Genomic DNA, 16,892 nt, shown 5'->3' with positions numbered 1-16,892 from the left:
ACTTTGCTTATATGAGAAGGGTTGGGTGCCCTTCTCATAAACATGATATTACTCTTCCTCATAAAGACAATATGTCTGAGATTCTTTTAAGGAAACTGAACTCTGGGACACATTTACTCTTACCAAAGCATGACTAGTCTAGGCAGCTGTGTGTATGTGTTTGTATGCTTGTGTGTGAATGCTTGTATATTGGCTTGCTTCCCACAACTGAAAATATATCTAAAGAGGAGAGATCAGATATTATTTTTCAATCCAAGAAGTGGATTAAGAACAAGTCCATCAGGCTCATGTTTTGCCCTGGTCAGAGTCCAGACTTCAACCCTATAAAACATATATGGTCTCATTAACATTGACACTGACACTCCTTCCTGTCAAAAGCTGTCTGCAAAGTTTATCCACAGAGCTTCAACATTTAAAGAAAACAAAGAGAAAGGCTACTCTGTGCTTACTTTATCTACAGTATTTATGCAATTCTTGCTAAATGGTAAAAGGCGCACCATTAAAATCTAAATGTTTAGACTTTTTTTTTTTTTGCTTGGCCTATTAATTATTTATTTATTTGCCCAGGAGTTTATGAGCTGTTCATTTTATGATTTTTTTTTTTTTTTTCAGTTTAACGTGCTAAAAATATTTAACACAGCATCCATTTTTTCCTGTGTACAGTATGTAAAAGAGAAGTTAAGTCTGAAGTTCTCTTTCGTGGCACAAAAACACACAGTTATGTAAAATGCCCATTTTTACTGAGTGACCTCGTAAACACATCCTGGCAAGTTAAAAATCCTAAATAAGAGCTGGGAGAAAAACCATCCTGTGTATCAGATCCACATCATGTGCGTCAGCTTTTAAAGAGACAGCTCTGCTTTTTAAAGTGAACCCCGCTGCAGAGAAATCACTCCCTGCTCTTTGCTGGTTAAGTTTCATGGCTTGAATAATGATTCATTTAGATTTGTAGTTTATATGACGATTGTTATAGCCTATGTTATATTTATCAAAGCCTGTTAAATGTTGAATGCCTATAATTTATGGCTTTTATAATTTATGGGAAAAAGCATTCAATAGAGACATCAGTAACAGTATTTGTATCAATGATACTGGCCTTCATTAATAATATGCTACTTAGTAAAAAGATGCCATTAAACACATTTAAAATATATTTCTGTTGTTATACATTAATTTGGAGATTCATTGTGAAATTACGACAATATAAATATATTATAATATATTCTATACTCCAGAAATATTGATGACTTTCATATGTAAAAATGACTTTTTATGCGATGTTGGCCAGTGGACAAATTTAACCAGCGCAAACTAGTTCGAGTGCGAAAATAGTTTTATATGTTAATTTTCTAAAAGCCCCAAATATTTAAAGAAACAATTATAAATGTATGTTTTTATTCCCCCTGCTGAAAGCGCTTGCCTTTCATCATGTCCACTAGAGGTTAAGAGAGGTCAGAAATGAGTCGGCTGGAAAGCACCACTGAGTCCCATCTGGCTGTAAACAGGCCTGAGGTTATGTGTTGTCCACTACACACTTTTAACACACAAACCCGGAAGTTAGCAGCACAATCAGCTGTCATTGTTTCAAATGGGGAATTCAATCTCATTCCAGATTTAAAAAATTACACTGAATACAAAATGACTGATATATTATATATTGTGAATACAAAATGCACTTAGGAGGAGGAACACACTTCTAGTTAAATCTGATTATAGTAACACACTGGTGGAAAAGAAGAAGAAAAACTAAATTAAGGTGTATGTGAAGAGACAAGAAATAGCATCATTGCACATTCTTATCAGCAAATATATCAACAACAATGAATCATTTTACTCAGTAACATTGAATAGGAAAGTGAAAGCTTCACTCAAAAAAAGAATATTCACTGGAAAATAAAATTGGCTTAACATGTCCTCAACCTCAGGCTATCTAAGATGAGTATATTTCTTCATGGGAACAGATTAGGAGAAATGTAGCATTACATCACTCACTCACCAGTGGATCCTCTGCAGTGAATGGGTGCCGCCAAAACAGTTCAGAACAAATATTTGGCTGGATTTTGAAGTGAGAGACAACCTCCTTCTTCACTGGAGGAAGCGTTATTGGATTATGGATTTGTATGTCAGCAAGAAGAGATGGTTTAAAGATCAAATCATGTTAATCATGCATTTGTTTCTAAACGTGCAGCTTTTGGCTGCATAAGTCATTAACTGATGGACTGGAGTGGTGTGGATTATTGTGCTGTTTTTATCAGCTGTTTGGACTCTCATTCTGACGGCACCCATTCACTGCAGAGCATCCACTGCTGAGACACTGATGCAATGACACATTTCTCCAAAACTGATGAAGAAACAAACTCAACTACATCTTGGATGTCCTGAGGGTGATTTTTCTTTATGCAACTAACAGTTGCATCTAGACAAATGTACTCCTGAAATTTTTATTCAGTTTACAAAATAATACCGGGAGTTTGGGGGGGTTTATCCCTCCCAAAATTTGCATATATGTGCTTTCAGTACCATAGTTTAAAACAGAAAGAACAACAAAAGCGCCATTTGTTCCTTTTTTGGTTGCTTTGTTTTTTTAGTCTTGTTGAATTAGGAACTAGGAAATATCAGTGGTTTGGAGAGATGGGGAATCCCTCCGTCCCTACATACTTCTGTCCTGCTAAATCGAGTTTGGCTGCATTGTCGTGTAACCTGAAATGTGCTTCAAATGGTAACTAAACAATGACTAAACAATGACTAAACAAATCTAATTATCTTGAGTGATCAGCTCATATGGAAATGGACTTGATCTGGATGTGGCACCATTACAGGAATACAAAAATCATACAGAAATGTCACATAATACAAGTAAAAATGACTTTTATTGGTGCAGCATTGGGTTGCACACATACAACAAAAACGTAATTTTTAAAACGTAATCAGATCAGGCAGAAATTACACTTTAAACCTCTGATGCTGGTGTCATCTATGGTGAACACATATTTAAAAAATATTTCAATTATTCTGGATGTGATGCAACATCAAAACCATCATGGGCAGTGACCTTTGACTCTTTATTATAATCCCATGAAGGTTTTTTTTTTATTATTATCTGCTATTTCAGTGCACAGAGATGAACTCATTATTTAGGAAAAAAGGATTATGTTCATGCAAAACAAAAACAAAAATAATTGAATTACTTTGTAATATAACATTACATGCATCAAAGGATTAAAGTAATGCAAGTATGTTGGAGACTTTCACTTTCATTACATTTAATTCATTTTTGGTAACTTAATTTCCCCTCATAGGCAGTAATCCGTCAAAGCTTTAAACCCTGCAATCATTTCATCAGTTTGAGCTCCAGTATTCATTTATTCTTTAATGCTTTCATGAAGTTAAAAAGGCATCCTGCACAAACGCGATAGTTGAAAAAAAGTGCATCCAGATGACACTCAGACATTTTTTTGGCTTCCCTTTGCGGGAAACATGTACTTCCCTTTTTTTATCTCACTGCCAGTTAAGAGTGCAGAGTGTTTTCTCAGAAATGTAAGTTAATCCTGGTCAGACTCAAAGCAAAATGAAAGCGAAACAAACAACTCTGTCTCTGCATGAAAAGACTTGTGCAGTGCTTGTGCATCCATCAAACATGTCAAAATGAGCTGCTTAAATGCAAACAAAAAACTAAACAATTCTGAAAGAGTCTAAACGTTCAGTTTTTTTGTTCTTTAAACAAAATCATCACATTTTACATCGATAAACAAAACGAAAGTGCATCATTGTTACAGAGAGTTTGAAGTAAATCTAAAAGAGAAGTTGTTTTTCACACGATCAGTCTCGGAGTTAATGATCTGTCAGATAAAACGGTAGTCATGGTTCGTTTGTAACTATATTTCACTGAAAACATGCATTAGACTTGTGTTTATTGACCGAGAAGTACACAAGAAAATGCTATTTCAGTTTTTCTACTTGTGTGAAGACAATGTGTTGCTCGCAGTTTCTTTGTTATCATCACCAGCGATTTCTGAGAGCAAATTGTTTCTACATGTTTTTTTGTGTGTGTCTGCAGTAATAAGGCTTAATAACCGTGATCTCATTTCTCTTTTCCTGTACTTGGTCTTTGAAAAATACAACTGAATTCAAGTAATGCGTAATGGTTTGATCTCCTGCCAGATACTTTACCAAAAGTCAGATTATGAAAAATCTGGGCATTTCTGAATTTGCAACATGAAATTGCAAAACCACAGTCTGTGCAAATATGAAATGTATCCGATTTCATTATCCAGACTTTTCCGGTTTCTGAGTAAGTTGTAATACTGTCCTGACGTTTTTCTCCAGAGCTGGACATTTTCCAGGATGTGATGTGACTAACACCCGGCACGTCTGCCGCTCTGTTAGAAACCATTGAAGTGTTTCATCCAGGTCCTTGTTTCCCTCTTGATATCCATCCAGGATGAGTAAACAGTCTGTCGAGCCCAGAAGAGTCTCTCTGAGCTCAGACACGTCTAGTGGTCTTTCATAAGAAACGCTGGATTTTATCACCTGGAAAATGTCTCCTTTCGCTCGGCCACAGTCCACCTGGAAAACCAGATGGAGCCGGCGGATGTTGAAGGGGTCTGTCGTAGTCCTCTCAGCCCAGCAGGACGACAGGGTTTGGGCAACGCTGGTTTTCCTGCAGCCTGGTTCTCCAAGCAGAAGGATCGTTTCTTTCTTATCAGGCAGGATGGAGCTGATGTTTAGAGATTGGCCTTCTCTGGAATCGAGAGGGAGAGATCATGTGGTTTAACAAGGAAATCAATGAGCAATGTGTGTCATTGTGGCTTGTTAATCAACCAGAACTGTGTTTTTCAGCAGTTCACTGGAAACAGTTATGGCTTACACACTTTCCTATATATACATGTTATATACATATAAAGGAAATGTGCTCTCTCGCTCATATATATATATATATATATATATATATATATATATATACATATATATATATATATAGATAGATAGATAGATAGCACATGAATTAAAAAAGTATTAAAAATTAAATATATACAATTTATAATATATGCATTTAAAAATAAAAACAAATGAATAAATGTACACATTTGAATACTTTCAAAAAATTCAAATATAAAAATGTTAAATACTTAAAACAAATAAATAAAATAAATAGTTTAAGTAAATAATAATAATAATATTTTTTTAAACAAAAATAAATAAATAAATAAATAGATTAAACAAACTAATAATTAAATACATAATACTAAATTGTTCAATTCTGATAAAATAAGTAAAGCAATAAATAAAATTAAATGGATAGAACATACTGGTTTGGCTCCATTTAACACTTCAGAATTATTTAGAGCAATCAATATAGTGTAATCAATCATTTCTTTAATTTCTTAATGGACTTCTTATGAAAACACTATAACTGATTATTCACAATGCAAAAAAAAAAAAAAGAAGGAAAAAAAGAAAGAAAAAATTGTCTTGTTTTTCTATTAGATTTCCATTAAAATCTTAGGGCGGTCGTGGCCTAATGGATAGAGAGTTGGACTTGTAACCTGAAGGTGGTGGGTTCAAGGTTGTGGCCTAATGGATAGGGAGTTGGACTTGTAACCTGAAGGTGGTGGGTTCGAGTCTCAGGTCCAGCAGGGATTGTAGGTGGGGGAGTGAATAGCCAGCGCTCTCTCCACCCTCAATACCACGACTGAGGTGAGACCCTTGAGCAAGGCACCGAACCCCCAACTGCTCCCCGGGCGCCGCAGCATTAGCTGCCCACTGCTCCGGGTGTATGTTCACTACTGAGTGTACACTAGGATGGGTTAAATGCAGAGCAGTAATTCAGATTATGGGTCACCATACTTGGCCACACACCACTTCCCCTTAAATGTCTATAAATTAAAAAAATATTTAAAATACTATAAATTTAGTTAAGAAAGAATGTGACTTAAGGGGTGTGCAAAATAATCTTGGTTCTCCTTGAATTAAATTCATTCTTTCCCAACTGAGAGATATTTTTCTTGTTTAATTTTGATCATTTTTCAAAAAGCAAGACTCAGTATCTTAAATATCAAGGAATTGTGTCTTGATTTAGGAACGTTAATATATTTGTACTGGAAAATTACAAAAATACTCATCAGGGCGAATGTGTGTGTATGTGTGTGTGTGTGTGTGTGTGTGTATACATTGCTCTTACGGACAGTAATCAGTCTGTTTTTTAAGGAAGTTTCCTGTCATGTGCCAGTGTGTGTGTGATTCAACACATGAGTGATTCTTCACGTTTTAGTGTTTGTGTCAGATTCATAATTCCCTCATATCATATCACTTACTTGCTGAGAAGTGCATATGAAGCAAGTCTACTTTTCATCTCAGCGTTTGTGTCGAGCTCTGAATACTGTCGTATAAGCATGCTCCTCAAAGATGGAGGTTTTTCTGCAGTTTCTGCACCAATGAAAGACAAACAGAGTCACAAGATCAGCAACATGCAGGACATTCTCTGTTTGACTAATGCTCACGTTAACTAAACTTATAACAGGCTTCAGTGATTCACAATCACATGAAACCTCCAGATGTGCTGTAGACACTTTTTATTTGCTCTTCAAGAAACGAGACCGATTACAGTACATTACAGTGCTGTTGCATTCTGGGTTAAAGGCCTCAAGGGTAATAGTCATATATTTAGAGTTTCTATGTATTGAACTGAACATGAATATAAAAGATTCATGAGAACATTTAATCATTAACTCTGCATTATTATTATTTCAGAACATGCTTTACCTTCAAAGTTTGTGTCACATGTTTGCGGCTTGACCTCGTTCACGGTCAGTAAAGCTGTGAATGAAAGAGAAAAATGATCAATGATTGTAATGGATGTAAGTTTACTGTGTTAAGGGCAGGGTTATCGTTAACTAAAACAAAAAACAAAACAAAAATGTTTTAGTTACCTGGAATAGAATAAACCTTAACTGAAATAAAACAACATAAAAGCTTAAACTTATTTATTTTTTCAGCTAGTTGCCAAGGCAATATTTTTCATTTTTTATTTAGTATACCTTGCTGTACAGAATTACCTAAAACTGAAATAAAAATTTATAAAAACTACACAGACCAAAAAAAAAAAAAAAAAAAGTGACAAAAACACAATAAAAATGACTAAAGCTTTAAAATGAAAATGAAGACAGAAAACGTAAAATAAAAATCAAATCAATCAGTAAAATCAATGGTAAAAATAAAAATAATAAAAATTAAAATCGAAGAATATTGCGGGTTCACCAACCTTACAAACACCCCCCCCCCCCCTTTTCTATTCAGAAAATATTGGAGGTTTAAATAAATAAATAAATGTGTGTGTATATCATGCTACATACATGTTGATAACAGTGTATGAATGAATATATAAATATATACAGTATACATCTCAAAAAGTCCATGTCATAAAAAGCATTATCAGTTCCTGTACTGTAAATGATGTCAATTTGAAAAACTCACAATCGGTTATGGCAGAGGATGAGTGTGGAAACAGGAAAGCACATTTAGGTGATTCATTTCGTCTGTTTTTCTGACCTGGGAATAGATAAAGATAGAGGTGATAGAGATAGATGTCACACACACATTTGTTATCAGTTTATTGGAATTCACCCATGGTTGCACATAAAAAGAGGATATGAAACAGCATTTTTGCATTGTAATGATTTTATAATCAGATGATCATCAGTTGACTTCTATACATTCAGCGCATGGACTCATGCAATGGACAAACGATTTTGCCATTACTTCAGTAAAATAAAACCTAAAAACAAGCTTCATATTAAAGGTCAGATAAAGCTTACTGTAATGACAGCACATGTTCAGTCATGATGCCAGTGTCTGAGCAGGTTTTAAATATAAAAAAACTAAAGCCTTTTCCATGAATGTTTGCGGTATTTACCAGTGACAAAACCTGGTTCTTTTTCCTGCAGATACTGAAGATGAACAATCAGGGGAATCTGTGTTTCTATGCAGTTTGTGTCATCACATGCCGCTTCTGATTCACTAAACTGCTGTCTAATCAATTATGGCCTGTTCTGGAAGCTTATTCATCTCAATTAAAATTTCTGCTCCCCATGTATATTAGGTGGCCTTAACTACTATGTACTTACATTTAAATGAATCATCTGGTACAATGCACTTATTGTGTATTTAAAAATATATAAGTACAATGTAAAAACATGTATGTAATTGCATCTGTAAGTAATTTCTGTAATTGCATTTGTAATTACACTGTTGGCCCATCCCTTACACTTTAACCCACCCATACTACCAAACCTGACTACTTTCTAAATTAAACAACAAATCAATCAAGCACATCTACACTGGTTACACCTAAAACCAGCTCACCATATCTGATTGAGACAACATATGAGGCGACACAAACAAACAGTAAACAAGTAATACAATCATCTGGAATATTAAAGATGTAATGTAACTATGTTAAATACCAGGGGATTGACACATTTGCATGGTACTCCAAGGTACTTCAAATAATGCAATGCTTGAAAAAGTGGTATGTAAAAAAAATAGCTGTATATTGGTACATTTTAAATAAAGGTAAATAAATGTGCAATGCAAATTACCGTTTTTTATCCTACGCAGAATGACAGAGATGAAGACAATGGCTAAAAGCACAACAACCACGGCGACAATCCACACGTATTGAGTAGAACAGTGAGGAAGGATGTCATCTGGAAAGAGAGAAAAATATTGCTGAAAAAAAAAAAAAAAAAAAAAAGTACATATATGTACACACACACACACACACACATATATATACATATAAAATATATAAGCCATTTTACGTGTTATATTATTTTAAAGTTTGTTAATATTTTGAATGTGATTTTATGCTAATATTTTAATATTGAATATTATTTAATATTCAACTTTTTATTTAAACGTTTTAGTAATTTTGTGTTTTTGTCATTTGTATTATTTTTTAAATATTTCTATACAGGTTTTCAAGTTTTGTTTTAGTTTATTTATTATTAGTTATTTTAGGACATCCACTTAAACTAAATGGAAATGAGAAATTTTACCTTTGAAACTAGCTGAAATAAAATAAGTTTTTTTTTTTTTCAGTTAATGTTTAAATTAATACATATTTTATGGGTTTAGTTTTAGTTAACATTAATAACCCTTCTTCAGACATGTCTAATCCAATCAGATATTAAGCTAATAGCTGTCCTACTCTATCAACACTTCCAAACACCATAAACCTGACATATTTACTCTATTACATAGCAGAAAACATTTCCTTAGACATTGAAAGGTGCTTACTTGCTTTAGGCTGCAACATAATATGAATAAAATCTGAATAATTAACGTCTGCTGGAAAAAACTGCAACAAAAGCACTCCTCTGCATTTATTTGAAACCGATCCGTTTTTATTTTGTGCATGTCTTCACCTACATATTTCCTATCACACGCCCCCACATCCGGGGAAAAGCATCGAGGAAAATCTGTCTCACAGAAACCATGAGCAACTGAAAACAAGGGTAACTTTCAAATATGTAGGCTGATACTCGTTCCTACAGAGATGAACTGACAGATCTTATAAATGCTATATACATTCAGAAAAAACATTTAGGCCTAGGTTTAAGACTTGTTCCATGCAAAAAGTCTGCCCACTTGAAAAACACAGTTTTGAGTCATATCCCATCACTTGCTCAGCAATGGATGCTTCAGAAACAGAAACAGCAGATAAAAACATCACAATAATTCACAAGTAACCCACACCACTCCAGTCCATCAGTTAACGACTTGAGAAGAAAAAAGCAGCATGTTTCTGAGAAACATATCCATCATTAATAAGTTAATTTCAAACAGTTGCTTCCATCTATGAGTCCATAATCCTAAAATAATAACGCTTCCTCCAGTGAAAAAGTCCATCTCAAAGAAGCAATGGTTTGAAGTTAAAAACGTCTTAATGATGCATTTGTTTCTTACAAACATGCAGATTTTGGCGTCACAAGTTATTGATGGGCTGGAGTGGTGTGGATTATTGTGATGTTTTTATCAGCTGTTTGGACTCTCATTCTGACGGCACCCATTCACTGCAGAGCATCCATTGCTGAGACACTGATGAACGCTACTGAACGCTACCAAATCTGTTGTGTTACTTGTCAACAAAGCTTTCTGACATCAGTGAGACTCACCTGGGATGCTAAAGGTGGCCGTCTGCCGGATTTCACCCTTCACGAGGAAAGAGCAGGTGTAGTTATTGACGAGGTCTCGTTTCACGGTCAGTTTGCTGATGATGTGGATGAGATCTTCGTCTGTAGAGCGTATGGTGCTGTTGGACATCTCTGTGAGGTTTGTGTTTTGACCATCGCTCCAGATAACCTGAGCTGACGGGAATCCCTGAGACTCACAGGAGAGCTCGACCTCATCCTGCCCCGTCTTCAAGATGCTTTTCTTTACAGGAGTATAAGGAGCTGGAAACCATAAACAAGATATATAGCTAAACTCACACCCAGGACAATCTTGTTCAAATTTGAGAAAAAGTGGATGTATTTGGAAAACCGTTTCCACCATACTAGTATTATTTCTGTAGTATGCATATATATTTTATTTTGGATGCGATTAATCGCCATTAATCGTTTGACAGCACTATTTATAATATATAACATTTATATATACATACTGCATAACGAGTCTTATTAAGGGTCCCAAAACTCATTGCTGAAGTTAATTAACTATGCAAACTAACCAAAAGACATCTCGAAAATATTGCAGCTATCATGTTCCCTTTATGAATTTATTTGTCAAACTGAGTGTTTTGTAAGGCAAACGCACCTGTAACCTTGAGCGTGACATGCTTGTAGTCTCCTTCGTCTCCCTCTTTCACGATACACCGGTACATGCCTGAATCTTTTATCCGGAGCTTTTCCAAGTGCAGCACCGCTTTGTTTTCATTCAGCTGTTGGTGGATGAGCTGTGCTCGCTTTATGAACATGGCACTGGTGTAATTGTGATTTTCTGTGCCTCTCTCCAGCCGATACACATCCACGGCTGGCTTCGGCTCGACTCGGCTCCATATGACAGTGAGGTCAGAAAGACTTTTAACCTTGGAGAACAAACACACTAGTCCGACATCTCCATGTAGCTCTGCCTCGTAAACACTGTCCTGTAAACCGACTGTAAACATGGCTGGAGGAAGACAGATGAGAATAACAGCGACAGATGAGACATCATCATCATCATCATCATTTTAGAGATATACACACTTCAATATCATGACATTTATGAGAAAACTTTAGTGTTATCGCTCAAAAACTATCACCTATGATCAGTTTGAAAAAAGCTTGCCTTAAAATTGACCATTTACATTAACCTACAGTTAGGGTTTCTACAATGAAATTTACTACAGTAAAACTATTCTAACTAAAAAAAAAAAAATGGCTTCTTACAAAACGTCACATATTTCAATTTGTTACACTAATTGAATATAATTCAGTGTGGGTTTTATGCTTAAAAAAAAAACAATCTTGTGTAGGATTTACTTAGGATCCACTCAGAAATTGCTAGTAAATCTTACAAAAAATTAAGTAATGAATTAAAGATTAAAAAAAAGTAGCATTTTCTTGTAAACCTACTCCAATAATCTTTGTTTACTAAATCTATGTGTACTAAAACAAAGGACCCAAAATGTATTTAAAAAATATATATATGTATATATTATTGACAATATAAATGTATTTCTATTTACATTGTATATTTCTTTTGAAAAAAAAAATGAGGAAAGTATATTTATTGAAAATAAATGCATAATATATTAAATATTGTTATCTTTTAAATGATATTTAAATTTTAACAGTGCATTTTGGCTGAAACTAAGATTGCCATGGTACATTTTCTAAGGATCACTGTATGAATTACTTATTCAAAACTGGAAGTGAAATGATCAAAGGAATTTTTTATTGCTCAAATGTTGCTCTTTCACAGCTCACGAGACTTAAGGAGTTCTCGTTTATGTTTTATATATTAAATTTCTCTCAAATGAGTCACTATGCATCATCTAGTAAGATTATAGAGCTATAAAATTAATGTAGAGAGCAGTTCAGATGGTTTGATGTTCATGAAACAACACTGAGAACTATTCTCAAACTCTAAAGCAGTTATTTGCTTCATCAAGTCTAATTAATGTCTAGGATAAACCACTGCTTAGCAGTTTCTAGCTTCATCTTTTAATCATCTAAAACAGAAAACAGACAGAAAAGTGTAATGTATATCAGTCATACCTGATGCTGAGACGACAGGCCACAGCAGAGCCTGAAATATGACGACCAGCATCCCCCTCATTGACTCCTGCAGGTAAACACAACACATCAATCACATGAAATCCTCCTGATCTCAAGCCCAAACTGAGCCGGTTATGAAGTGTTTGTGTGTTTCGGCTGATCTTTCTGGTCACTGATGTCATGCACCACAATGATTCAGCAGTAAAGTACTTTGATTCAGCAGTAAATGCCGCCGGACCAAAAACAAAAAAAAACATTATTAATAGTTACAAATTGTGTTTAATGACTATATACGAGTCAGATCTGGGGCATCAAAGATGATTCATGAACTGATTCACACGTGGGGCAAAACCTAAAGAGCCCCAGGTACAAAATATAACCCAGGCAGAGAAATAATGCAACGGTTCTTCCTCAGGAAGGTCCATCTCTTTCTAAATGAAGCTCATCCCATTAGTCTTACTCATATTTCCCACAGATATAATAACCAACAGCAATTTCCATAAGAGACATCTTATCAGTAAAACTCTGACATATGTGTTAAGGAAAGGAAATGTTCTTAATGTAATGTGTATCATAATGAGTGACTTCATACACACACTAATATATATATATATATATATATATATATATATATATATATATATATATATATATATATATATATATATAGAGAGAGAGAGAGAGAGAGAGAGAGAGAGAGAGAGATAATTTGTAAGTACATATATAATTATTATATTATCTGTAAATAAATACATTTATTTTATTTGTATATACATTGATACATATATTATCTGTAAATAATAAAAATAAATCTGTCAATAAATATTGTGAAAAATAAAGTTTTGCTTTATTTTTTGTCTTGGTTCTAAAAATCTTCTCTAAATGCTTCTGTTTGAAATGCATGAATTTAGTAGAGAAATATAAATTGATAAATTATGCAAACTACAAATTTCTCTAAAGAGCTAAAAATGTGATACATTTTTTGGTAACCCTTAATAGAGGGCCAGTGACTGAGTCACTACATTTTTGAGAAGTATGCAAAGTACCATCCAGACAGCACGTGTGGATCATAAAAAGACATTTTCCTCTTCATCCAAGCAGTCACACTAAGACTGGAAGGCATGCTATCATCAGAAACTGGTCACTTGATTTTCAACCCCACAGAAGCAGGAAACTAGTGACTTTGAAGCTGATTTACCCAGGTTATTATAGTTCATGTCACAGGAAAAAAAAAATCGAGGGAGTTACTGACGTAAAAAAACACCCACATTCTCACCTCAACCCACTTATAGAAAAATGGCATACATTTAGTGGTTGGCAAGCAAACCTCACTTACTCCAGTAAGTTCCCTTTCATTTTGGGGGGTGGGTTTCAACCAACAACCTCTGGAATATCAGCCCTAATCAACCACGAATGTGTTATATCCACTTAAGAACACGCAGATGGGTTTTCTAAAGATTATCCCATTTAGCCTGAATGAGGAAATTCATACTCATACACTTTCAGAAACAAGGTACAAAGCTGTCACTGAGCATTACCTTTAAGGTCCAAAAGCTGAAAGATATATATTTGTACCTTATTACCCCTTAATATTAGTACCTTAAAAGGTAGATAATACTTTAAAAGTACCTTTTGAAAGGGTACTGCACCAGTGACAGTTTTGTACCTTTTTGTCTGAGAGTGTAGATCTGAACTAGAAGTATAAACCACCTAACTAATACTCTGTAGGTTACTGTACAGTATGTCTGTATATCTGAACAGCACAGAAGGTAATTAAAGATCTACATAGTGATATTTGAATAGAATATGGCACTATCCATTACAAAATATCTGTCGTACTCCAAGGTACTGCAAAGACTGTCAAAAACATGGTTTTACCAAGGAACATTTTAAAATAATAATATAATGAATGAATGAATCATTTAATTCATTAATAACATTTGAAATACTAGCTCACTAACTAAATAAATTGTTACTGTGGTACAACATCTAATGCCATGGTACATCTAACATCTAATATAAGTGACATCTATCTATCTGACAACAAAGAAACCAGCTCATATATAAAAGAACAGGGAAAAATGAATCAAAACTGAATTTGGGCTTTCTGAACCTCCAGATACAGCATAAATAAATATATAGTTCATTGCTGTCTATGACACTATAACACTTCAGAGAGCAAACTGTCTTTTAAGGTGCATCATACTGCAAAAATACATCAAAGTAGGCTATGTAGCAAACACAGGATGTTACACCTGGGTGTTATCACACAGTCAACAGCAGCAACCAGGCTGAAAATATACAACTTTAAAATGAGAAGAAAAACAAATAGTGAAACTCTACTTCCCAAATCATGATTAATTCATTTGCTCTATACCTACAAGTAAAGAACCGATTCTACACGATATGATAACTTACTTATTGATGAATGCCGCACATGAGCAGGTGCTGTATCCTGTGGATCTTTGTTTTGATTATGAGGACAGGATCAGCTGTAAAGCGCTTTTCAAGCTTCCGTGACCTGGCTGCTGATTGGCTGCCTGCGTTCTAACAATGGAGCGACACATCGGAGAAACCCTCAAGAACAGAGTTCAGCTTCCCTTCATCGTCCAATAGCGAGAAGTTAATGACAGCCCCGTTAATTCACTCAATCCGGTAAACCATCACTGGAATCAACAGGTCAGATGACACCAACTCTCGTTTCCGGAGAGAATCAAATCTAAAAAACGCAATTTAAGGATAAATCGGCGAATTTATCAACTCTGAACCGAGGTGAGAAAGAATAGGAGATCTCACAGAAGTTACATTATAGACAGACAGACAGATAGACAGACAGACAGACAGACACACACAGACAGACAGACAGACATATACAGCAAAAGTCTTACTTTGTCCAAAGAAAGTTCTCAGTCTTGTCTGTTTCTTCACAACACTATGAGTCTTCCTTCACAGTTTTACTCCTTTAGGTGTTTCGCAAGACGTTTAACAGTTTCATTTTGACAAGAGAAGACATGAGAGGGATTTAGAGGAATTTAGTGTCAGTTTCCAACAGTTCTCTTCAGACAAAACATCTGAAAACACTTCAACATCCTGCTCTTGAATTGAAATGAAAACGTGTCATCATTTACTCACATCTCGTGTGTTTCCTTCCTTCCTTTCTCTCTTTTCATGTAATAAAGTGAATTCAGTATAACCAAACAATCTCTATAAAATGTCATAGGCTATAAGACTCATGCACTATATTGCAAGTTTTCCTTTGTGTGAAGAACAGACTGAAATCTGTTAGTTATGACATTTTAATTCATTTGAAGTTCAACAGCTAGATCTGTGGCTTATGTAATATGTTTTTGGTTTGGATAAAGTGTCTTATAACAGTAAATGATATTTGGGGAAGGCTCAAGATGAAAAAAATAAAGCATGTGATTTCAAATGCACTGAATGCTCACATAACCCCAGGGCTTTCTGGATCTTGTGTAGTTGGAAAATATTTGTTTGTGATCTTCTTCCTGCTGGTATTAGCGCAACTAAATGGCATCATCACGCTATGAATGAGATGTTCTGGGTTCCTATTTCTATCCAGGGGACTTGTTTAGATCAGATTTACAGTTATGATGGAATTTCCTCCAGGAACCTACGGTGTCTTTAATTTGAGATGTTATTTTTTGATATATTTTCATTGTGATTTTCTTTTTTCCTTCCAGGAAAGAAGCCTGATATGATTTCCATGTCTAGTAGGGTTTTTTGTATGCAAGACCCGTTTGGTGGGATCATGTTAGTTACCTGTAGATTACAGGTAGAGTGGCACAGGAAAAAACCTTGGGATTTTAACACATTAAAAAAAAAAAAAACTCAAGAAATACAAGCAATGGACATTTAGAAGTTGGCACTGAATTAAACTAGAAAAGTAATTTAAAAAAAAAAAAATAGCATTTTTTGTTATATATTTGTTAATATATATTATAAATGTATATATATCACACATTTGACTTGATCTGTTTTTTTATGGCATGAAGTCATTTCCAGATCAAAGGTAATGTTGTAGTCTTTAGTTTCTCCAGTGAAGCCAATCGGTTTGAGAATCTAAGCAAGAGGTTTTGGTGTCTGATTCTTAGAGATGTGATGAGAATAAAACAGGAAGTTCTATATATTACACTGATGCGATGAGTAAGATTTACTGTTAAGAATGAAGAGTTTCTCCCTCTTAATAAAGACAGAGTGACAAACATGTATCCGTGAACTGAATGACTGACATGTGTGATTTTAGTCATGGTGGAGATGTTTGGCTTGAGGTTTGTTTGACTGTCATTTGATTCTGTTGATGAAGCAGTTTAGTTTTCATGGTAACTGATAATCATTTCTCTTTCTGTTTTCAGTCAGCTCACAGTTTATTTGACTCATTCTTTCATCAGTTTTCACCAGAGTGGTTAAACATAATGTTGTCCACTAGATGGAGCGCTGTAAATGTAAAAGTGCTTTGAAGATTGTGAGAAACAACCCATTTAATAAGTACACTTTAGGTTTAGCAGGCAACTGAATATACAGATCAAGTGGAAAACCAAAAACAAGAACATTACATTTGACATTTAACTGACCAGTCTTGCAAATGAGGAAAAACAGAAGCAATTTATCCAA

The 16,892-nt window shown here is 34.6% G+C and overlaps 2 protein-coding genes across 3 annotated transcripts in view; both read right to left on the bottom strand.

Moving 5' to 3' along the window:
* The window catches only part of LOC306861931 (uncharacterized protein), a 1,169,885-nt gene that overhangs the window by 1,112,878 nt on the left and 40,115 nt on the right, over positions 1-16,892 (bottom strand). The window lies entirely within an intron of this gene.
* Positions 2,845-15,379, bottom strand: LOC306862404 (butyrophilin subfamily 1 member A1-like). Of its 2 annotated transcripts, XM_079405199.1 has the most exons (10): positions 15,149-15,329; positions 14,679-14,979; positions 12,261-12,327; positions 10,816-11,169; positions 10,176-10,454; positions 8,598-8,705; positions 7,474-7,548; positions 6,763-6,816; positions 6,315-6,426; positions 2,845-4,741 (listed from the first exon to the last, which is right to left on the bottom strand). In XM_079405199.1, the coding sequence occupies exons 3-10, from the start codon at positions 12,319-12,321 to the stop codon at positions 4,267-4,269; spliced, it is 1,518 nt and encodes a 505-aa protein (XP_079261325.1). In that variant the 5' UTR covers positions 12,322-12,327; positions 14,679-14,979; positions 15,149-15,329; the 3' UTR covers positions 2,845-4,266. The 2 variants fall into 2 exon arrangements, with proteins under 2 accessions (XP_079261325.1, XP_079261326.1); XM_079405200.1 differs by lacking the exon at positions 14,679-14,979 and having other exon boundaries at positions 15,149-15,379.

The sequence above is a fragment of the Barbus barbus genome (genome assembly GCF_936440315.1).
Source record: "Barbus barbus genome assembly, chromosome: 43".
NCBI lineage: Eukaryota > Metazoa > Chordata > Actinopteri > Cypriniformes > Cyprinidae > Barbus > Barbus barbus.
Note: the sequence above shows the minus strand (reverse complement) of the source record. Positions and strands in the feature narration are given on the sequence as shown.